Source organism: Microtus pennsylvanicus, chromosome 1, assembly GCF_037038515.1.
Source record: "Microtus pennsylvanicus isolate mMicPen1 chromosome 1, mMicPen1.hap1, whole genome shotgun sequence".
NCBI lineage: Eukaryota > Metazoa > Chordata > Mammalia > Rodentia > Cricetidae > Microtus > Microtus pennsylvanicus.
In genome coordinates this window covers 163,585,942-163,612,012 of record NC_134579.1, presented here as the reverse complement: position 1 = coordinate 163,612,012, position 26,071 = coordinate 163,585,942, and the positions used below count along the sequence as shown (strand labels likewise).

The following is a 26,071-nucleotide window of genomic DNA, read 5'->3' as shown; positions in this document are numbered from 1 at the left end:
CAATTGCTGTGATAAAATATCATGATAAAGACAATGCACAGAAAAAAGATCAATGATGATGAATCAGAAGGAGTAGTTTACAGGGAGCTGGAACAGCAGTGAGAGGTCCCATATAGAAGCACCATATGAAGCAGAGACCTTATTAGTGGCAGCAGAAGGCTTTAGAGATCTCAAATCAAGACTCTAGGAATGTAGACTTTCCATTAAGTTGATATCTCTTAATCCTACCCATAAATATATACCATCTTCAGGCCATGTATTCAGATGTCTGAATATATGGGGTCATTTTACTCAAACCAGTATAGTCTTATTTATTATTCTGAAAATTATGTTTGAAAAGCTTGAGGTAATATAATTTCAACCCTGCCATTTTATATATTCTTTATTCTTTCTTTCTTTCTTTCTTTCTTTCTTTCTTTCTTTCTTTCTTTCTTATTAAAAATTTCTGCCTCCTCCCCACCTCCCATTTCCTCCCCCCTCCCCCCACTCCTTTCCCCTTCCCTCTCCAGTCCAAAGAGCAGTCAGGGTTCCCTGCCCTGTGGGCCGTCCAAGATCCTTCCTCTTCCATCCAGGTCTAGGAAGGTGAGCATCCAAACAGGCTCAAGGTAATATATTTTCAATCCTGCCACTTTATTTATTTTTTGTCTCCTTTCATCGCCTGATGAAGGTAAATATTCATGAGGATGCCTATGTGTTTGTCTTTGGGTTCACCTTCTTACTTAGCTTCTCTAGGAACATGCATTATAAGCCCAATGTCCTTTATTTATGGCTAGAAACCAAATATGAGTGAGTACATCCCATGTTCCTCTTTTTGGGTCTGGCTTACCTCACTCAGGATAGTGTTTTCTATTTCCATCCATTTGTATGCAAAATTCAAGAAGTCCTTGTTTTTTGCTGCTGAGTAATACTCTAATATGTATATATTCCATACTTTCTTCATCCATTCTTCCGTTGAAGGGCATCTAGGTTGTTTCCAGGTTCTGGCTATTACAAACAATGCTGCCATGAACATAGTTGAGCATATACTTTTGTTGTATGCTAGGGCCAATGTATGTTATGAAAGATGTTATATCATTTGCCTTGAGAATATTGTTTCATAAGAATAAATAATAATCATGAGATTTTTATGCCACATAGTATAATTAAATATTTCCTATTTTCCAGCTCTATATTCCCATCAAACACAAGACCTATTTGCACAGGAGAATACACAGGATTCTGTCCTGAAGCTGGTATCTGGAATATCGGTAAGTTTTAACCTAGAAACCTTGTACTTAAGAATATTTTAAAAATTTGGTGATGAGAGTAAAAAGAAGGGTTTATGTTATACTTGAAATAATTTTTACTCACCAGCCATCCTGGATGAATTTGCCAAAATAGGTCAGGAATCTCTACCTTATTGTGGATGGTGTCACATTAGATCTCATACATTTACAGAAGTTTCTTTTCTAAACAAATACACTTAAAGTCCTAAAATATATTTTTATCTGCAAAGAAAGTTGAAAAATCTGAAAACTGAATGATACATGTTATATCAAGCATTCTCTAGATTTCGCACAAATATTAATTACAGTTGTGACATAATAAGCAATTTAGATCCACATGAGAAGGTTTTTCTCAATAAAATCAGACTGAAAATACATCATAGATAGCTGTTTTAGTTGGGAAAATTCTTACACAGGTACTGATGCTATTAAGCTGTTTTCTAAGAGTTTTAGGAAGAATAGTACCAGAACCCTCAGTTGACCAGAAAAAAAAATGCCCAAAACACTACATCACAGTACATATTTTCTCAGTATTTAAATACATAGTAGAAGGGTTTTATTCCCGAGAAGTGTACAGAGACTTTTTATTATAACACACACCATTTTTTGTTCCAGTATGACCAGAAACAAGAGAAGCATTATATAAACAATCAAAATGAAGAGAGACAACGGAACTATAAGGAGTGTGGGAAGAGCTTCAACAGATATTCCTGCCTCACTAGTCATAAGAGAATTGATTCCAAAGAGAAGGCATATAAATTTAAAAACTGTGATAAATCATTTTCCTATCATGCAAGTACTCAAGATCTCCAAAGAATCCCTCTTGGTGAGAAACCTTACAGATGTAAAGAATGTGGGAATTCCTTTACCCGTGTCTCAACACTGAAACAACATCACAGAATCCATACTGGTGAGAAACCTTATAGATGTCAAGAATGTGGCAAATCATTTACCCGTCATGCACATCTTCAAGATCATCACAGGATCCACACTGGTGAGAAACCTTACAGATGTCAAGAATGTGGTAAGTGTTTTACCACTGCCTCAACCCTACACACCCATCACATAATTCATACTGGTGAGAAACCTTACAGATGTCATGAATGTGGCAAGTCCTTTACTTGTCGTGCAAATCTTCAAACTCACCACAGAATCCATACTGGTGAGAAACCTTACAGATGTCAAGAATGTGGCAAGTCCTTTACCCATGTCTCAACACTTCATAGACATCACAGACTTCATACTGGTGAGAAACCTTACAGATGTCAAGAATGTGGTAAGTGTTTTACCACTGCCTCAACCCTACACACCCATCACATAATTCATACTGGTGAGAAACCTTACAGATGTCATGAATGTGGCAAGTCCTTTACTTGTCGTGCAAATCTTCAAACTCACCACAGAATCCATACTGGTGAGAAACCTTACAGATGTCAAGAATGTGGCAAGTCCTTTACCCATGTCTCAACACTTCATAGACATTACAGACTTCATAGTGGTGAGAAACCTTACAGATGTCAAGAATGTGGCAAGTCCTTTACTCGTCATGCAAATCTTCAAGCTCACCGCAGGATTCATATTGGTGAGAAACTTTACACATGTCAGGAATGTGGCAAGTCCTTTACTACATGCTCAAGTCTTAGATGGCATCAGAAAATTCATGTAATGGGCACACTTCTTCAAACTTCTTAGTTTAACTCACAGTAATACGGTTTACCTATCTTTATATACTGAACAAATTACTTCACAGACTCAAATCCTTAAATTACTTTCCAAGCTTAGTCAGTAATTATCTGGCACTACAGTTCCAATAAATTCAAATACATTTCGTCCAGGTTTAAATATTATAATCATGAAATATTCATAGTAAAATTAATTAATTATGCACTATTTTGGGAGATGTAACCATTCAAATATAAAATATTATCAATAAGTAAATATCTCTAGTAGGAATGAATTAAGCAATAACATTTCTTGACTGTATATCAAGGTAATGTGTTAAAGAACCAGCCAAAATCACACTGCTCCAGATTTTGATGCATATTTTAGATCTTGGAATATGGTTTTTTAGGTAATGTGATTATATTCTACATAAATATTATTTTCCTGTACTATTTGTTATTTATATAAATAACTGCTCATTTTTAACTTCATATCTTTTCCTTCTTTGCAATAAAAATGTTAAATATCTTAGACATTTTTCATCTTTTTGTTTGATAGTTTTTACTCTAATTGCATGATAACATTAATGTGAGCTGTTCTGTAGATAATAGTAACAATATAAATATGTCATAACAAAGAAGTATATTTTTACCTGCGATATGTATATAATGTGAACATGTATTACTGTGATTGACATAATAGAAAGTAAATGGACAAAAGCTAAGTAGGAGATATTAGCAGGACTTGCTGGGAGAAAGTGGAAGCAGGAGGAGGAATTGAGGCAGGCAAGTTGCCATCAGAGATGGAGGAAGCTGGATGTGTGGTAGGTTTTAGAACATATCATAAAAATACATGGATTAATTAAACTTATAAGAGCTAGTTGGAAAGGAACCTGGAATTTTGATCTGTCTTGCCCTTGCTCAGCTCTCATGAATCACTGAGTTCCTAATTACACATTTCCCGGTGTGTGCTGAAAACAGTGCTTCTTTATAGTCCTACATCACCTTTGACTCTTTACATCTCTCATAATTCTGTTCTGAACTATCCTTGGAATTGCAGGAGGGGATGATATTGAAAGGACACTTAAAGCTGAATATCTTCTTATTGTCTGCACTGTGACTGCAGGTTGTCTCTCTTTTAGCAGTAAGCATATGCAGGTAATTTCTGTGATGGAGGCTTAGCGATGCAGTAGTTGCTGGTAAAAGATAGGAAATGAGGAATAATTTTAAACCTTAAGCTTGTAGCAGAATAATATTAGCAGGTGGCACTTTCTAACTTTTGGTAATTCTTCTAGAACAAACACGAATTCTCCTCAATTAATTGTACAAACTAGAAGCAGAAGGATCAGTGTGACATTCTTTTCATGAGAACACTTACCTTAATACCTAAGCCACATAAAATTTAGCAAAAAGTGATTGATATAACACTTTTAGCTTTTTGAGGCAATTCCACATTGATTTCATTTTGCATCATCAAAATGTGAATGCTCAAATATATGAATAAGTTATTATCTTTTCCTCAGATATACATCAATATTTGTTATCCTTTATTAATATTGGATATTGTTATTTTTCTTAGTCATTCTGATATGGGGAAGAGATTTCAAAGGATAGTTAATTTACATTTCTCTGATTGCTACACATGTTGAACTTTAGAAAATACCTCTCAAACAGATTTATAATTTTTTGAGATTTCTGTGTAGGTTTATGTCTAGTTTTAATGCTAGTGGCATTTTTGTTTTTGTTTGCTTCTTTGATTCTCTCTCTTTTTTGGTGTAAAACCATAGAGTTCTAGATATGTTCTACAATCAATATCAGACGTTTAGCTTGTAATGTTGTTTTCCTAATCTAACCATATAGTTCTAGGTATGTTCTACAATCAATATCAGACGTTTAGCTTGTAATGTTGTTTTCCTAATATTAACACAGTCTCTTTTTTTGAAAGTTAGTAATCTGTTATCTATGAATGGCAGTTAATTTTATGAAGTCTTATTTGTCACTACTTGGTCTTAAACGCTATGATCTAAGGATCTTTGCCAGAAAGTCCTCTCCTTTGCCTACTGTGAACTCCGTAAATATTCTGTCTTTATAAGAGAACATTGTAAAAACCAACTTTACTTTCTTTGAATTTTCCACATCATTAAATTATTTTTGTAACCTAAGCTAATGCATACATGAGATTTAAATTAACCTCCTCGACAATAAATGCTAAATACAGTAGAGAGATAAAACCTGATATGCAATGGTGTTTGTAGTACTGTCTGTTATTGGTAGTGTCAAGGGGGTTCATTGACAAGTCCTTGTGAAATTATTTAAAGACTTCAAGACAGTATCCCCCAAACCTTTCCCTTCTGATGTTTCTTGTTCTGATGTTCCTTGTTTTCTTTAATAAAATGACAGAATAAAGACCCTGATAAGGACAAATACATTGACAGGCACAACGACAATTTTATAAGACAACCTTCAGGAAGGCATAGATTAAGACTCATATAAAGGACAGATATTATAAAATGGATGACATCAGGTGAGTGAATTAGACTATTTAAATCTGGGGTTGCTACTGGCCAAAGGACAAAAGGGAGAAGTGATTACCTGTTTTGGTCTATAAGATACCAATAGGTGAGTCTGAGTATAGTATTAATATATTTAAACTGGAATATTTTGGTGTCCTATGTGAGGATTCTCAATTTCAATAAATATTTCTAGTAAAAATATGGCATCTTCATGGAAGAGTTTGGCAAAAGGGTATGAGCGAGAATTTGAGGACTAATATATCGAAATCTTCTTTAAGATATGACATGCATACATACATCCACTTCCACATGTTGCTGTAAATATGTATATATATGTAATTATGTATATATACAGATGGGATTATGAAAAATACATAAAAACTACAACGATTAGTATCTTATAGGCTATTGCCCTGAACTGATCAAGCTAACAGTTAATCTTAAAAATCACCTGCATCTTTCAAGCTTGTGCAGATATTTTGCAAGCCTACTGAAAACACATTAAAAAATTATTTTTAGCTATTTGGTGTCTTTTGTTACCTGTCCCAACATCTTTCACATATAGCTTTTTTTTGTCACTTATGTTTAAGTAAAAAGATGGTTCCTAAAAATAGAATCCTCATGGGAATTATGACATGCACAATACATACTCTTGATACATATCAGAATATATGGATTCATATGAATGCATCAAAACATACAGTGATAATATTCTACAAACATAATGAATGAAATCTAGTGGTGATGTGTTTTGTATTCTACTGCTTCCATTAAAAAAGCCAAAAAATTCTATAGTTCATTCTAAATCTCAAAGTCCCAAAAACTGCATTATAACATGGACAATAAGTGGTTTAGATACATTTTCCAATGTGAAAGTTAATGTTTCCCAAATCCTTCTAAGTGTAGACTGTTAATTAGGAACCAAACGCCAACTGTTGAAATTACCTTTACTTGTGCTTCATTCCTCAGCTTCTATTTATTATTCTAAGAAGGAACCGTCACATCTTTGTAAACTTTGGCCCTAAAAACCATGTGCATTTTGTGATCAGCTTTATAGGATTTTGATCTACAGTTGAGTTCAGCTTTCATTGCCAATTTCTGCTTTGCCATTGTTGAGTAGAACAGGCTAGTATAGTCCAAAATCTCATTGAATATCATGTCTGCTGAGCAGACTGTTTCATCTCAGCAAGGGAGATTTCATGAGTATTTTTATAACTAAGACAGGAGAGGATATTCTACTCATTTTTGAGATTCTGCAGATGGTGCATTTGCTTTTAGCATGTTAATGATGTTTGATGATACTTTTAATATAAATTGGACAGAGATATGCTGGAACTACAAGGGCATATGATTTGACCACTTCCTCTATATCAATTCAACATAGTTCTTGACATTCTAACTATAGCAATAAAACAACAAAAGGAGATCAAAGGAATTCAAATTGTAAAGGGAGAAGTCAAAGTTTCGTTATTTGTAGATTATGATAGTATATATAAGTGACTCCAAAAACTCTACCAGAGAACTAATACAGCTGATAAACACCTTTAGTAATGTGGTGGTATACAAGATCAACTCAATAAAATTCAGTAGCCCCCGATATACAAATGATAAAGGAGTAACAAGGTGAATCCTGAGAAAAACATATAGATCCCCCTGGAAAGTCAAAATAGACAATATTGCCTGACAAAATTGGTAAAATAGGGGTGGTGAGAATAGAAATAGTGGAAAGGGAAGAAAAAGGAGAAGGTGAGGGATGAGGTGCACTTTAGGGAATGAGATATGGGAGATGGAGAAAGGATGGAGATGAGAGCAAGGAAAGAAATATCTTGATTGAGGGAGTCATTATGGTGTTAGCAAAACACTTGGCTCTAGAGAAATTCCCAGGAATCCACAAGGATTAATCCAGCTAAGACCCTAAGCAATAGAAAAGAGGGTACCCAAACTGACCTTGCTGTGTACTTAGACTAATGAATACTTTAAATATCAACATAGATCCTTCATCCAGCAACTGATGCCAACAGAGGCTGAGACCAGTACCAGAGCATGGGAATGATCTGCCAAAGTCCAGTTGAAGAGTGGGAGGAATGAGAATTTGAGCAAAGAGGTCAAGACCATGATGGGTTCACCCACTGAAATAATCTGCCTGAGCTAATGGAAGCTCACCAACACAGCCAGACTGTGAAGGACAAGTATAGGACCAAACTAGACCTCCGAATCTGGTTGACAGTGGCATGGCTAAGGCAGACTGAGTGGCCACTGACAGTGACATCAGGAATTATACCTACAGCTTTTTTTTATTAATTTATTTATTTATTAAGGATTTCTGCCTCCTCCCCGCAACCGCCTCCCATTTCCCTCCCCCTCCCTCGATCAAGTCCCTCTCCCTCATCTGCTTGAAGAGCAATCAGGGTTCCCTGACCTGTGGGAAGTCCAAGGACCGCCCACCTCTATCCAGGTCTCATAAGGTGAATATCCAAACTGCCTAGGCTCCCCCAAAGCTAGTACGTGCAGTAGGATCATAAAACCCACTGCGATTGTTCTTGAGTTCTCAGTATTCCTCATTGTCTGCTATGTTCAGCTAGTCCGGATTTATCCCATGCTTTTTCAGACCCAGGCCATCTGGCCTTGGTGAGTTCCCGATAGGACATCCCCATTGTCTCAGTGTGTGGGTGCACCCCTCGTGGTCCTGAGTTCCTTGCTCGTGCTCTGTCTCCTTCTGCTCCTGATTTGGACCTTGAGATTTCTGTCCGGTGCTCCAATGTGGGTCTCTGTCTCTGTCTCCTTTCATCGCCTGATGAAGGTAAATATTCATGAGGATGCCTATGTGTCTTTGGATTCACCTTCTTATTTAGCTTATCTGGGAACATGAATTATAAGCTTAATGTCCTTTATTTATGGCTAGAAACCAAATATGAGTGAGTACATCCCATGTTCCTCTTTTTGGGTCTGGCTTACCTCACTCAGGATAGTGTTTTCTATTTCCATCCATTTGTATGCAAAATTCAAGAAGTCCTTGTTTTTTACTGCTGAGTAATACTCTAATATGTATATATTCCGTACTTTCTTCATCCATTCTTCCATTGAAGGGCATCTAGGTTGTTTCCAGGTAAAGCAAAAGACACTGTCACTAAGACAAAAAGGCAACCCACTTACTGGGAGAAAATTTTCACCAACCCCGCAACTGACAAAGGTCTGATCTCCAAAATATATAAAGAAATCAAGAAACTAGACCATAAAAGGCTAATCAACCCAATTATACCTACATCTTTTACTGGCATTTTGGGATTTTATTGTCTTTGGATGGATCCCTGCTCAGCCTGGACATAGTAGGGAGGGCCTTGTACTTTCCCCAAAGATATGTGCCTCAACCTTTCAAAGGAATGGATGGGAGTGGATAAGGGGAGCAAGTGGAAAAAATGGGAGGAGAGTAGGAATTGAGAAAAAAATGAAGAAAGATAGTTTGTTTTCTTTCTCAATAAGAAAAAAATAAAAATAAATAAATGAAATGAAAAAAGAGAGGAAATGACAATGTATGGCTGACCTCAACCTGACAGTTATATTGCTTTCCTGGCTTATGAAAATACATATTCAATCCCATGGAATACTTTGTCTTTTCATAACACATTCACTTGTTAAAAATAGAATTAAAAATGACATACCATGTAAACAGAAACTACATATGTAGAATGCTACTTCATGATCTAGAATGCAGCCTATACACGTGGCTTATACTTATCATAAAACTGATGCTGTTTCATTCCGATTATAGGTTCCTTACTTCTTTTTCATGGACAATGACTACCAGTTTCATCTGTTCTACCATGGAATTCTATATATCCTACTAAATGCCCACTTATTTCAGGCTTCCCTCCACATAACTCTCTGTCTCCTTCCCTTCCTCCCCCACATGATCTGTCAGTTTCATCTGTTCTGCAGTAGAATTTTATATTTCCTCCTAAATGCCCACTTATTTAAGTCTTCCCTCCACATAACTCTCTGTCTCCTTCCCTTCCTCCTTTACATGATCCCTTCTATTCTTATCCACCCATAAATTATACTCATTTTCCATTCTCAGAAGATGTGCCCGTCAGTGCTAGAATTCTGCACTTCATTTAACCTCTCTGGGTCTGTGTATTAGAGTTGGGTTATCCTTTACTAAATAGGTAATATCTACTCATAAGTGAATAAATATCATATGTCTTTCTAGGCCTGAGGAGCATTACACAGGATAATGTTTTTTGTTCCACCCATTATTCTACACATATCATGATGGCTTCTTAAAAACATCTGTGTAAATATACCATGTGGAAAGGTGCTTAAAAGAAATTCCACACTAGCATAGAATTTACAAATAGATGGTTATTTATTTAGGGGTAGACTCACAAATCAGAATTCTTTGCTTGAACAGAGATCAGAAACTGAATCCTGTAACCAGAAAAAGAGGCTGAAAAAGAGGCTGGATGCATGCTCTTCATTGGCATATATAGTTTAAGAGGCCACACCCCAGTGGGTGGGTAACCATTGGCTGTACGAGTTCCTCTAGCAACTCTCCCTTTTGTTTAAATAAGAGAGTTCTAAGTCTAATACAAAGGTATATACAATAAGAACAAATATATTAAATAATTATCCTAATTAGTTTAGTCTTATATAATATATATCTAGGCCAAGTCATGAGAGGAAAGTAACTAAAACTATCTAGTCTTTAACCCCATCACAGATCTAAGAATGAAAATAACATTCCATGAGTAAGCAGGAACCAAGTAACTTCTTTTTTTTTAATTTATTTATTTTTTCATTTATTTTTTTTATTGAGAAAAGGAAGAAAAAAAACCCAAGTTTCCACCTCCTCCCAGCCTCCCATTTCCCTCCCCCTCCTCCCACCCTTCTCCCCCTCCTCCCACGCCTCTCCCCCTCCCTCTGTAGTCCAAAGAGCAGTCAGGGTTCCCTGCCCTGTGGTAAGTCCTAGGTCCTCCCCCCTCCGTCCATATCTAGGAAGGTGAACATCCAAACTGGCTAGGCTCCCACAAAGCCAGCACATTGCGTAGGATCAAAACCCAGTGCCATTGTCCTTGGCTTCTCATCAGCCCTCATTGTTCGCCATGTTCAGAGAGTCCAGTTTTAACCCATGCTTTTTCAGTCACAGTCCAGCTGGCCTTGGTGAGCTCCCAGTAGATCAGCTCCACTGTCTCAGTGGGTGGGTGCACCCCTCGTGGTCCCGACTTCTTTGCTCATGTTCTCCCTCCTTCTGCTCCTCATTGGGACCTTGGGAGCTCAGTCCAGTGCTCCAGTGTGGGTCTCTGTCTCTATCTCCATCCATCACCAGATGAAGGTTCTATGATGATATGCAAGATATTCATCAGTATTGCTATAGGCTAGGGTCATTTCAGGTTCCCTATCCTCAGCTGCCCAAGGAGCTAACTGGGGACCTCGGCTTGGGCTCCTGGGAGCCACTCTACGTTCAAGTCTCTTGCCAACCCTAAGGTGGCTCCCTTAACTAAGAATTGTGCTTGCGTGCTCCCCTATCCAACCGTCCTTTATCCCAATCCTCCTTTTTCCCCTAGTTCCCCCCATCCTCCCATTCTCCCTTTTCTCTCCCCGTTTCCCCTTACCCCCATCGCACCCCACCCCCAAGATCCCAATTTTCTCCCCAGCAATTTTGTCTACTTCCCATAGCCAAGAGGGTAACTATATGTTTTTCCTTTGGTTCACCGTCTTACTTAGCTTCTTTAGGATCACCAATTGTAGACTCCGTGACCCTTATTTATGGCTAGAAACCAATTATGAGTGAGTACATCCCATATTCATCTTTTTGGGTCTGGGTTACCTCACTCAGAATAGTGTTTTCTATTTCCATCCTTTTGTATGCAAAATTCGAGAAGTCATTGTTTTTTTACCGCAGCGTAGTACTCTAATGTGTAGATATTCCACACTTTCTTCATCCATTCTTCCATTGAGGGGCATCTAGGTTGTTTCCAGGTTCTGGCTATTACAAATAATACTGCTATGAACATGGTTGAACAAATGCTCTTGTCATATGATAGGGCATCTCTTGGGTATATTCCCAGGAGTGGTATTGCTGGGTCCAGGGGTAGGTTGATCCCGAATTTCCTGAGAAACCGAAACACGGATTTCCAAAGTAGTTGCACAAGATTGCATTTTCACCAGCAATGGATGAGGGTACCCCTTCCTCCACAAAGGCTAATGTGCAACAAATTACAAAGGCAACTGGATACCTTGGTGATCACCCAAAGTCTCATTTTAAATGTTGGAGCAACCAACTTTGGCTAAGGCTTAGAATAACTGACATACCATTTTCAGAGGCAGGAAAATTTTCAAACCTCTTACCCTGTCTTGGTAAGATTTGACAGACCTGCTTATCTATTCCCGGATACCATGTGTCTTGTCAGTGGTTGAGGCATGGACATTTCTTTGCCCAAATGCCAGTTTTGTCAAGAAGAAAACAAACTCCAAACGGAGTGTCTTCAGCGTTCAACATTCTCTTGGGAATAGAATGGTGCTGCCAGGAGCAGTCGTGTATCACTTCAATAGAATCTTAAGTTATTGAAATGCCATATTCTACAGGCCTTTGAAGTGGTTGAATAATACCTATCTATGCAGAATATAATTTCTATTTTTCTAAAGAACCTGATTAGTCTAACTATAAAGATGACAAACATAGTTGACTATTGATCTATAATTCTTAATACCTATATAACTTAAAGACTAAGACCATATTAGAATATTATACAATAAACAAATGTACAACAAGTGAGGACAATGACCTCAAAATACGAAAAATGTATAAGATTCTTGATCAGAGGTAGAAATGTACATTGCAATATGACAAATAAAATACCTTTAAGCAGAGGTAGAAGCAAGCATGCATACAACATTCAATATCTTTTAAATTTGTATCAATACGAAAGGATTTATACCAATGTAATTGCATATAAATAATAACTAACAAGTATTCACTCTATTACTCACTATTATTATTTTGCGTAAGCTCAAGTTAATCTATTATCCTATTCAATTTTTCCTGTATTTCAAAGAGATCCCTGAGCCAATAAAATTCCTCTGATCCCCAAAACCATACCAATTGTAATCATCTCCCTAAATGATGTCTCTAACCCTGAGAACAAAGTTTGTTGGGCAAGGGGACGTCGTCTTCTAGAATTACTTCTGGCTGTCATGGGGGCAATGTTTTTTTCTATGGGATCCTGTGAAAGTACAATGATGGTTAAATTCCAAGATTACTGTCAGGTATAATTGCAAATAGTCTATGAATATTTGTTAGGGTTTTTCTGAGGTTCCTATTTGGAGGTCTGGCCACAATATTGTAAAAATTGGCACCATCTCAGCTAACCAATTTAGAACCATCTTGAGAGGTTGGTACCTAAAACAGGTCTTGTAGTAGTTCTATCAGCATCATGCTGTCATATCAACCAGATGGAGTCATTTTTGTGGGGCCTCATCTTCTTCCTGGAAACTTCAAAGATTATTGCAGGAATATTCCTAGTTCATTGTGTAAAACTTAAACATAATTTATATAGACATATACAGACATATATTTACAATGAAAGAGTCATAAAAAATATGGAGAAGAGTAAATTTTTTTCCAAATTAATTTTTTTTTCTGTCCCAGACCAAATGGCCCTTGACATGAGACAGAAACTCTGAATTTTTCTTTTAACAACATCTTTGTATTTAGAGAAGGACAAAGCCATTGTCCAACTCCAAAACCAGCTCTGTATATTCATAAATATAAATATATATGTACGTTTAAATATATGCATATCATTTATCTCACACCAAAAATTGTGATCCCTTTTCTTGATGATACCTAGTGGATAAATATTTTTCCATCTGTCAGCATTCAAACATCCAGTGTCTCTTGAATTTTTTATATTAGTGTTTTCTTGCAAAGATTAGAACAAAACCCTGCCCCAACACTTATGAGGTTTCCTTACAATAAGTATGGTTGTCACCACTGTGAATGAGCTGTCATTTTTCTTTTTCAAGATGTTTCTCCTTTTCAAACCAGATCTTTATTAATTTTCATGGTATCCATAGTTTCTCTTCTCTTGTGGACACATAAGCAAAAAACTTTCCCCATCCTAGCACATCTCCGGGCTTCCATTGTGAGGTCAACAGATCCTTGAAATAAACCAGTTGATTTAATTCAGAAGACTTTTGTATTATCCAATGTCTCTCTGCTGCTGTTGTCCCTTTCTCATTAGTGTTAAGAAAATTTAAGGTTAATAAAACATTATAATATTTATTTCTTGGGCATTTCCACCCCTTTCTGTTTGTTTAACATATCCTTTATCGTTTGGTTTTTATCCTTTTACACCTGCCTGACCTGTAGGATTGTGTGGTATACCTGTAATATGCTTAATATTATAAGAAGAGAAATAGGTTCATTTTCCTAGAAATGAATAAGCTGGATCATTATCTGTGTTTATTTGTGAAGGCCATAATTTTAATAATTGTGTGATTACTGAATCAGCCTTTTCTGAGCTTAAAGCAGTTGCCGAATGAAAACCTGAATAAGTGTCAATGGTATGGTGTACATATTTTAATTGTCCAAATTCTGCAAAGTGAAACATAACCATCTGCCAAATTTCATTCCTTTGCATGGCCTTTGGGTTATTCCATGAAGGTAGCAGTGTTTGTTTATCGAAAGAGCAAGTAGAGCATCTCTTTAAAATCTCCTTAACTTGTTTCCATGTAAGAGAAAACTCTTACTTTAACCCTTTACTATTGACATGATATTTCTTTATGAAATTCTGAGACCTGCAACATTCTTCCAATCAAAATTGATCAATTTCTGCATTACTTTGAGCTAGAGGACCTGGCAGACACATATGGGATCAGATGTGTGTTATGTATGTAGGACAAAGCCTATTCCTGATTATGTCTTGCACCTGGATAAATAATGAAGTCAATTCTGTATCATCTGGTATAAATCCAGCAGTTTCAATATGCAAGTTAACTTTTTCTGCATATTGTGAATTAGTAACTATATTAAGTGGTTCTTTAAAATTCTTAGCCCCATGAGAATAGCATATAATTCTGAGTTCTGGGAAGAATTATAAGAGCTTTGTTCCACCTTACTTAATTCTTCTAATTTGTAACCTGACATCCCTGATTTATTTGCATCAGTATTAAATGTACAGGCTCTATTTATTGGAATATCATGTACAATTCAAGGATGAATCCAAGAAGTTCTCTTTCTAAGGTTAATTCTATCACTTTTGGATAATTGCTACTAATTTCTCCCAGTAAATTAGCAAACACTACTTTCGATGGTTCATTGTCTTCCCATTACTTTTTTTCTTATTTCATCAGAAGTGAAAGGTGCTATAATCTCCTTTGGGTTTATACCGGCAAGTTTATGAAAACTTTTATAGGAAATCCTTTTATAGGATCCAAGTAGTTCTCTTTATAAGGTTAAGTCTACCGATTTTGGAATGATTGCTATTAATTTCTTCCAAATTTGCACAAGTCCTTTGCCACAATCATTATTTGCCACAACTTTATTTTTTCTTTAGTGTTAAAAGACATAATAATCTCTGCTGGATCTATACCTGCTTATTGATGAAGTCTCAATTTACCTTTTATAATTAATTCTGAGAATTTTTCCATATATCTTTTAAATTTTTCCTTGATTTTTGTGGTAAAAAACTCCATTCTAAGATAACATTGCCCTCTGCATTAAATTCCTGTAGGAGAAATTCTGGAAGGCCATATGAGTAGAATACAATTAAGATTTGGATTCACCCTATCCACACGTGACTTCTGTAATTTCTCCTCAACAATTGTGAGTTCTTTTTCTGCTTTAGCTCTTAATTCATGTCTATCACCATCTAAAGTTTTGTTTAAATGAATTCTAGATAATGTCTTATTAAAACAGCCTGTTGTAGACTGGAAATGTCTCCTAGATATCTTTGAAATTCATTAAGGTTCCACAACTAGTCTCTCCTAATGTGTTTCTTTGCGTCCTAATTTTCTGCAAGCTTATGAACATCGATGCAAAAATTCTCAATAAAATACTGGGAAACCGAATCCAAGAACACATTAGAAAAATCTTCATTTATGCTCAAGTAGGCTTCATCCCAGAGATGCAGGGCTGGTTTAACATATACAAATCTATCAATGTAATCTGTCATATAAATAAACTGAAAAAAAAACCATATGATCATTTCATTAGATGCTGAAAATGCATTTGACAAAATTCAACACCACTTTATATAAAGGTCTTGGAGAGATTAGGGATATATGGGTCATACCTCAACATAATAAAAGATATATGCAGCAAGCCAGCAGCTAACATCAAATTAAATGGAGAGAAAATCAGAGCCATCCCACTAAAATCAGGAACACAACAAGGCTGTCCACTCTCTCCATACCTCTTCAATATAGTGCTTGAAGTTCTAGCGATAGCAATAAGACTGCATAAGAGGATCAAGGGGATTCAAATTGGAAAGGAAGAAGTTAAACTTTCATTATTTGCAGATGATATGATAGTTTACACAAGCGACCCGAAAAACGGTAACAAAGAACTGCTACAGCTGATAAACAGCTTTAGTAATGTGGCAGGATACAAGATCAACTCCAAAAAATCAGTCGCCCTTCTATACACAAAGGATAAAGAAGCAGAGAGGGAAATCAGAGAAGCATCACCTTTCATGATAGCCACAAATAGCATAAAATATCTTGGGGTAACTCTAAACAAATAAGTGAAAGATCTTTTTGACAAGAACTTTAAGTCTTTGAAGAAAGAAATTGAAGAAGATACCAGAAAATGGAACGATCTCCCTTGCTCTTAAATTGGGAGGATCAACATAGTAAAAATGGCAATTCTACCCAAAGCAATCTATAGAGTCAATGCAATCCCCATCAAAATCCCATCAAAATTTTTCACAGACCTTGAGAGAACAATAATCAAATTTATATGGAAAAAACCCCAGGATAGTCAAAACAATCTTATACAATAAAGGAACTTCTGGAGACATTACCATCCCTGACTTCAAACTCTATTACAGAGCTACAGTATTGAAAACAGCTTTGTATTGGCATAAAAAACCCTGATATTGTAAGTGGAAAAGATTACCAGGCAAAAATTGGGTGCACAGGGGTAGGGGTGGGGTAGGAGTAAAGGGAAATGGGGATAGAAAAGTGAGAAGTGGAGGATTGGGGAGAGCTTGGGGGAATGGGATGGAGGGAGGGTGGATATGGGAGCAGGGAAGTAGATATCTTAATTAAGGGAGCCAACTAAGGGATGGCAAGAGACTTGACTCTAGAGGGCTTCCAAGGTCCAAGGAGATGTCCCCAGCTTGTTCCTTGGACAGCAGAGGAGAGGGTGCCTGAACTGACCTTGTCCCATAGCCACACTGATGAATATCTAGCATATCACCATAGAACCTTCATCTGGCAATAGATGTAGATACAGAGACCCACATTGGAGCACTGAACTGAGCTGCCAACGTCCAAATGAGGAACAGAAGGAGGGAGAACATGAGCAATGAAGTCAGGACCGTGAGGGGTACCTCCAACCACTGAGATGGTGGGACTGATCTAATGGGAGCTCACCAAGGCCAGTTGGACTGGGACTGATGGAGCATGTCATCAAACCTGACTCTTGAATGTGGCTGTCAGTGAGGACTGACTGAGAAGCCATGGACAATGGCAGAGGGTTTTGATTCTACTGCGTTGACTGGCTTTGTGGAAGCCTGGTTATTGGATGCTCACATTTCTAGACCTGGATGGAGGGGAGAGGACCTTGAACTTCCCACGGGTCAGGGAACCCTGACTGCTGTTTGGACTGGAGAGGGAAGGGGAGGCAGTGTGGGGGGATTTGGAAGTAAATGGGAGGTGGGAAGGAGGTTGAAATTTTTGATAAAAAAATAAAATTTACAGAGAGGAGATTCTGTCAATTACCTCGGTTATAGAATAGTTTTACAGAAAATGAGACACAAAGGGTGCAAGTTAGGAGAGACTGGTTGTGGCCTATAAATGACTTTCAAAGACTGTTTCTAGATATTTCCAATCTACAACCGGTTGCAGGGATAACACCTGATCTAATAATTCATGATAACGATTTGAATAGTCCCAGATATTTAACAGCTGAAGCAGAAAATGGCTTGACAATTGATGAGAAAAAATTACAGGAGGGATATGTGGATAGGGTGAATCCAAATTTAATTGTGTTCTAATCATATTGCCTTCTAGAATTTCTGTTACAGGAATTTCAATGCAGAGGGATGGTATTATTTTAGAATAGATCTTTTACCACATAAACCAAGTAAAAACGTAAAAACTTATGTGGAAAAAGTCTCTGTATTAATTATAAGATGTAAATTGAGACTTTGTCAATTAGCAGGTATTGACCCAACAGAGATTTTAGTGCCTTTTCCTTCTGATGAAATAAAAAAGGTATTAAAGGACAATGAACCATGGTAAAGAGATTGTGCTAATTTTTGGAAGAAATTAATAGCAAGTATCTCAAATGCTATAGACTTAACCTTATAAAGACAGCTTCTTGGATTCATCCTTGAATTGTAAGTGATGCTCCAGTAGCTGGAGCCTATATATTTTATACTGATGCAAACAAATCAGGGAAGGCAGGTTACAAATCACAAAAATTAAGTAAAAGTTGGAACAAACCCCTTATAATTCTGTTCAAAAAGCAGAGATATATGCAATTTTCATGGTGCTGAGGGATTTTAAAGAACCTCTTAATATAGTTACTGATTCACAATATGCACCAAGAGTTGTTTTGCATATTGCAACCACTGAATTTATAGTTTATGATACAGAATTGACTTCATTATTCATAGAGTTTCAAGATATAACCAAGACTAGATTTGTCCCATATACATAACACACATCTGAATTCATATGTGTCTGCCAGGTCCTCTAGCACAATGTAATACAGAAATTGATCTATTATCGATTATAAGTGTGTTGAAGTACTCAGAATTCCATAAGAAACATCATGTTAATAGCAAAGGTTTAAAGATAGAATTTTCTATTACATGGCAACAAGCCAAAGAGATTACAAAAAGATGTCCTACTTGCTCATTCTAGAACCTAACACCATTACCTGAAGGGAGCAACCCAAAGGGTACTCAGAGCAATGAAATCGGGCAGATGGATGTGTTCCACTTTGCAGAATTTGGAAAATTAAAATATGTACACCAAATAATTGACACTTATTCAGGTTTCAGTGGGCGACTGCTTGAAGCTCAGAAAAGACCTATTTTTTTGCCCTCTTGAACTTTTTCTTCAAAGTTCTTTTCAACTTTCTGTTATGGTACCTGTTGACTATCAGTAATGTGCTGATATTTAGCAGTAGATGGACTTCACCACCCACTTTGGGCTGCATTCCCAAGTAACCCAACTGGGTGAGGTGCCCTGGGGGTCACTACTGGCCTCAGACCTTCCATGGACACCTCTTAACATTTTCATGTTGCCCTGCATCTACTTCCTGTTTGGCCGTCCTGCCTATACTTCCTGTCTGGCTTCTGGCCAATCAGCGTTTATTAAAATACAATTGACAGGGTACAAACCATTGTCCCATAGTAATCCAGAAATACAAATTTTATAGGTTTATTCATTTTTAAAGACTGCAAAGTTCTTTCTTTATTTTATATTCCACAAATTAAGAAACTATGTTTTGGAAAAATTTCAATATAAATTTGATAGAAATTTTTAAAGTGACAGATATAATTTGCCTTTTTTAATAATGAATCCATTTTGGAACAGCAAGTTTTAAGTATATGCTAATTTCCATGAGTTCTGAATTCTCCAGTTTTTCTTTGTATTATTTGTCTATGTTTGTGTTCATTTACAAAACTTAGTTTGAATAGGGTATTTTATCTATCATATTTTTTATTAATTCTTTTAGAAATTTATTCAAGGTGATTTGATTCAGTTCAACTCTCCAGGTCCTCCCATATTTCTAATATTCCTCACCAGACAACTTTGTATATTTTCTCTCTTTACACCCATTGTATTCAATTTCAACTGCCCAAGTACTCTTTGTTGTTAGACTTGTCCTGAAGTATGGTCAAATTATAAAGGCCTCATTCTTTTTTCCCCCATTATTTATTTATTTATTTATTTATTTTTAAATAAAAATTTCCACCTCCTCCCCTCCTCTCATTTCCCTCCCTCTCCTGCCCCCACCCCCTCCCTCTCCAGTCCAAAGAGCAGTCAGGGTTCCCTGCCCTGTGGGAAGTACAAGGTCCTCCCCAATCCATTTAGGTCTGGGAAGGTGAGCATCCAAACGGACTAGGCTCCCACAAATACAGTACATGCAGTAGGATCAAAACCCAGTGCTATTGTCCTTGCTTCTCAGTCAGCCCTTCTTGTCCTACACGTTCAGAGAGTCCGTTTTGATTACATGATCCATCAGTCACAGTCCAACTGGCCTTGGTGAGCTCCCAATAGATCAGCCCCACTGTCTCAGTGGGTGGGTGCACCCCTCGCGGTCCCGACTTCCTTGTTCATGTTCTCCCTCTTTCTGATCCTCAATTGGACCTTGGGAGCTCATTTTGGTGCTCCAGTGTGGGTCTCTGTCTCTATCTCCATCCATCACCAGATGAAGGTTCTATGGCGATATGCAAGATATTCAACAGTATGGCTTTAAGATAGGGCCATTTCAGGTTCCCTATCCTCAGCTGTCCAAGGATCTAGCTGGGGACATCTCCATGGACACCAGGGGACACCTCTAGATTCAAGTCTCTTGCCAACCCTAAATTGGCTCCATTAATTAAGATATATACTTCCTTGCTCCCATATACACCCATCATTCATTCCAACTGTCCCATTCCCCCAAGCTCTCCCCAAGCTCTCTTAAAACTGAGCCCGTTCTCCTTTTCCAAGCAGCTTTCAGATGTTAAGAGCACCTCAGCAAGTGGTGTGACTCCATGTTCCCCACTTTCATCGTGAGATTTCGATCTGACTTGCACTTGCTCATGTGTTATATCACTATCATGTGAGTTCACACGTGCAAACCTCCCACTGTGTTGAAAACACTGCTTCCTTATAGTCGTCTAGCATTTTTGAACTTTAGCATCTTTCATCATTCTGGCCTGAACCATCCCTGAGCATTGCCCAGAGGGGTTGATATTGACACGACACTTACAGCTGAGCACTTTCTTAGTATCTGCACTGTGAGCACGGGTGTGTCTTTCTTTGGCTATAAAGTTACACAGGACATTTTTGTTTTAGGGGCTTCAAGATGCAATAGTAGGTGGGTAAAACAATAAAACACCAGGAATAATTTTAAAACTTTAACCCTGTAACAGAATAATAGTAGTAGGCGATACTTTCCAAATTATTATTATTCTAGAATTAAGAGGATTTCTCTTGAAGTAATTGTACAAATCGGGAGCATAAGAAACAGTGTCCAATTCTTTTAATGAGGACAGATACCTTGATCTCTATGCCATATAAGTGCAACAAAGGAAAGTGAATGATATAACAATTTTAGGTTTTTGAAGAAATTCCACATTGTTTTCATCTCCTTCACCTGTGGGCACTCTCAACAAACGTGTATAGATTAAGTCCCTTTTACCACTCAATCAACATTTTTTTGTTATCCGTTTATTATTTTTGTTTTTATTTTCTTAGTAATTCTGACATGGGAAAGAAATTAGAAAGTTTTGCTAATTTCAATTTATTGATTGTTATGCATGTTGAAGATTAAAAATTAATACTCAGACTTATTTATTTCATCTCTTGAGATTTCGTTTAGGTGTTCAACACAGTTTTAGTGACAGTGGGCATTTTTGTTTTTGTTTGCTTCTTTGTTTCTCTTTTTAGATGTACAGCTTTTAGTTCTAGGTATGTTCTAGAATCTCTTTCAGATGTTTAGCTGGGAATGTTATTTTTCTAATGTTAACACTTTGTCTATTTTTAAATGTTATTAGTCTCCTATGTATGGACAAGATATAGGTTTATGATGTTACATTTATCACTACTTAGTCTTAAATGCTATGGATCTTCTCCTTTCCTTACTGTAAACTGTTTGTTTATTCTGTCTTTATAAGAGAACATTGTAAAAACCAACCTTACTTTCTTTGTAGAAATTATCTTTTGTAACCTAAGCTAATGCATAGCTGAAACTTAAATTACCTTCTTCCAAAATAAATTGTAAATACAGTATAGAAATGTACAATGAAGTGCAATGATGTTTGTAGTACTGTCTGGTTTTGATTTCATGTGTGGTCAAGTGGGATCCCTGACTAACTCTTGTGAAATTATTTAAAAATTTCTGGACAGTATCCTTCAATTCTTCCTCTTCTGATGCTCCCTCTGCTATTAAGTAAGAGAAACCAAATAAAGCTTTCGTTAGGAACAGACATACTGAGGCACAATGAAAGTTACATAAAACTGTTTTCAGGAAGCCATAGATTCAGGCTCATATAAAAGACAGCATAAAATGAATGGTACAAGGTGAGTGAATTAGACTATTTAAATCTAGGGTTGCTACGGGCCAAAGGACAAAAAGGAGAAGTTATTTCCTGATTTCAGTCTGTCATGCACCAATGCATTACAGGTGGCTCTGATTACAGTATTAATGTTTTTAATCTGACACATTTAGTGTCCTATGTGAGGAATCTCAAATTCATTAAATATTTGTAATAAAGTAATGATATCTTCATAGAAGAGATTTTGACAAGAAAGTATGCCCCTAAAGTTGGGGGTGAACATCATGAACTTTTCTTTAACATGATATGGATATTGCACACACACATGCATATATATGGATAGAAAGATGTGCATATATGTATATGTGGAAATATAAAAATACATAACACACTACTGATAGCAGATATCCTCATGCATGCTACTGCCCTGAACTGATCACTAGCTAACTGTTAAACACAAATCACCTCTGTTTTTCAAGCTTGATCAGATATTGTGTATACCTCCTTAAAACACATCAAAAATTCATTCTGAATTATTTCGTGTTATTCTTTACTTATCCCCACATTTGACATATAGCTCTTCTTTGACACCTTATGACTAAGAAAAAGATAATTCCTACCATTAGAAGCCTCATGGGAATTATGGTAAGAACAAGATCTTCTTTTAATATGAATCAGAATATATATCAATATAAGTGTATCATAACATATTGTGATAATGCTTACTACATGCTTAATGAACAAAATCTAGTGTTGATACATTGTAACTCTAGTTTTCTATTAAAAAAGTCAAATATATTTGTAGTTCTCTCTAAATCTCAAAGTCCAAAATAACTGCATTTTCATATGAACAGTAAAAGGTATACATAGTTTTAGCAATGTGAGAGTTAATGTTTTCCAAACACTTTTCAGCCCAGGTTGTCAATAACGATCCAATGCCAACTGAAGAAATTATTCTCAGTTTTGTTTCATTCTACAACATCGACTTGTTAATCTAAGCAGCAAGCCCAACATCTTTGTGAACTTTGACACTAAAAACCAGGTGAATACCACGGTCAGCTTATTAGGATTATAATCTACAGCTGATTTCAGCTTTCTTTTCCCCATTTCTGATTTGCCTTGGGTGAGTATTGCAGGGTAATATAGTCCATGCTCTCAGTGCATAACTTGACAGCTGAGCAGATCACTTGAACTCAAGAAAGGAGAAACAGCATTTCCATCTCTCCCATACCCATGAATATCTGTGTATCAAGTCAGGAGTAACTACTTCCTTGATTTCTGAGAGACTCTGCAGATGGTTAATGTGGTTTTCTCAGGTGAATGGTGTTTGATGATACTTTTAATGCAAATCCTGAAGAGAGATTTCTGGAGCTAAAGAGATACAAACTTTTCCTTCAGACAGAAGCTCAGAAGAGATGGCTGCTTCTGCAGTAAGTATGTCTCTGCTCAGCAGTTATGCCCAATTTATAAACATATATTTCACATCTTTACCTCTCTGGTTCTCATAGTCTTGACTAAGAAGTTTACCTCGACTGAAATTTACTTGGCTGTAGTTCTTATGAGAGTTATGATTGAGTCTTTAAACGTATATTGTTTACACAGCGTGGACTTCCCTCCATTTTGTTCTTGCCTGCTCATTTTTATCTCGACATATATCCTGAATGAAATGATGCTGTTCATCATTGATATTTCCTTGTGATAGATGAATATTGTAACTTGCCAATGTCCAATTCCTCTGGAGATCATTTCATATCTCCATAGAAAGACAAAAAATATAAAAAAGAAAGTATGAAGAAAAGAGAAAAGAAAGGAAATGCAAATGTATGGCATGATCTCCATCTGACAGTTTTGCTGGTTTACTGGCTTATGTAAATGCATCTACAATTATTGATTGATGTGTGTCAAAAAATCCCATCCTAACTACAATATATTCTAATTATATCTTCTTTATTTATGGGGCAAATTCCTAAAACAGGAACTAGAATGCCAACCTCAGTTGTTTAGCGCGGGAACCACAGAGAGAGCAAACCCTGAACAGGCAGGCCTTTTTTTCTGGATAGTAAAACGATTACTCCGTAGCCTCATCTCACCTCTTAAAGAACATTGGCTGACAGAGATTCCCCATCATACAATCACATGAAATACTTCTTCCGAGAATAATGCATTCACTTACAAAAAGAAGTGTTAGAAATGGCATAATATGGAAAGCAAAAGTACATACACGGAATTCTCCTTGACAGTCTAGAATGTGGCAGATACCTGCAGCTCGTACTCAGCTTAAAACTGATGCTGTATCATTCATATTGTGGTTTCCTTGCTTTCTTTCTTGGACAGTGACTATCACAACAGTAATGCTGTGACTGTTTTTGAAACCTGTAATCAGTTTATATTAATGTATTGATGTTGACTTCATTCACCTGTGTTTTGTTCTCTTTGACAATGTTTACTATTTCAGAGATAATTTTTTGGGTTTTGTATTCTTGAATTCATATGCAGTGTTTTATTCTGTAGCCAAGATATGTTGGATTCAGCAATAATTATTTTGAAGCATTGGCAAGTGATGTATATAAACTATAATATATTATTTAGGAACTAAAGTTTTCCCTAATGATTTTAATGTGTAGCCTAGAATTGGAGACTACCTTGCATGATATCTCCCAACATTTACTCCCACAAACACAATTGTTTTCTTGGGAAGCTTTCAGAAAAATAGGCATGGATTTATATTTTTATATTTATTTATTTTTTCTGTTATGGAACATACATGTCTTTCCTCACAAAATATTTCCTTAATATGGTTTTCTCCCCTTCCACTACTCCCACCAACTCACACTCTTTTTTCTAATCCAGATCCAGCCCATTTATTTCTCTCTCATTAGAAAACAGACTGGTTTCTAAGGTAGAATAATAACTCAAAATATACTAAGATATAATTAGGTAAAAGAAAACTAAAAAAGAATAATAGAACAAAACCAAATATCAGAAGAAATACCCAAGTTAAATCACATAAAACATATAGATGCAGATATTTGCCAATATTCACAGTCACTAATCTCTAAAAATTCTAAACTGAGAACTCTAATATATATGTAAAAATGAACCATAGTTTAAACGGAGATAAGAATAAATATAAACACCAAGTATAAGGAAAAAAGGAAAGTTCAGAGATGCTATTATGAGACAAAAACATTCCAAATATGCTGTTGAATTTACTGAGGTTTGGCATTCTGCCTATCTACCTTTGAGAGTAATTTCTTATCCCAGTGACAGACACTTCCCTGAAGAAATAAAAATTTCATTTGTTAGTGGTTATCAATCAGTGATTTCTTCTGAGTTACAGATATGGGCATTTGTAGACTTCTTATTTAAGTTCTAGGACCAAATCTGGTGCAGAAATTGCACAACCTGTGATGCTGCCTCAGTTTCTTCTAGTTCATATGTGCTTCAATCCATTGAGGTAGAGGGCTGTCTGTTTGTGGCCAGGCAGACATTATGGGTATTTGTATTCTCCAACCCCTTTAACTCTTATACACTGTCTTTCTCCTCTTTTTCAGGGCTCACAGAGCCTGAAAAAGAGGATTGATGGAGACCTCCCATTCAGTGGTGTTCCAATGTTTCTCAATCTCTGCATATTGTCTGCCTGTGAGGCTGTCTGTTTGTTCTCTCCAACTTTTGCAGGAGGAATATAATCTTTTGATGACCGAATGAGGCTTTCATCCATGAGTATCTACATATACTAGAAGATCATTTAGGAGCAATTCTATTTCTATTATTTAGCAATAGTGTTTGATATTATCCCAGATCACTGGGATAACTAGTTCTGTTTCTGTCATTCAAGCAGTGTGGCATATGATTTCATCTCAAGGAGTTATTCTAAAGTTCAATCATATTTTGGCTTGTTACTCACACAAGCTTTGTTACATCATTATGCTCACATACCTTATGGACAGGAAAACAATGTAGATTTGCAACTGACTTGATGTTTATATTTCTCCTTGGTAGTATGTAGACGACCTTCCTGCACCAAAGATTCAGACAGTGTTAAAGGTGCTATATAGGTAATAGCTTCGTTTCCATGTGTTCAGTGAGTTGTGCAGGTGTTGTCTTATATTTTGTGCAGGTTTATATTTATAATCAACACACACAGCATGGTCAATGGTATATTTAATTAAAAATTATTTTATATGCAA

General features: G+C 36.5%; 1 protein-coding gene across 1 annotated transcript in view; it reads left to right on the top strand.

Annotated features, from left to right (window-relative positions):
• Positions 1–1,994: 1,994 nt before the first annotated feature.
• The window catches only part of LOC142860224 (uncharacterized), a gene marked incomplete at its 5' end in the record, with an annotated part of 57,598 nt that continues 33,521 nt past the window's right edge, over positions 1,995–26,071 (top strand). Inside the window, one exon of the mRNA XM_075991214.1 lies at positions 1,995–2,927. Within this exon, the coding sequence (XP_075847329.1) occupies positions 1,995–2,927 (933 nt within the window). The remainder of the gene's footprint in view (positions 2,928–26,071) is intronic.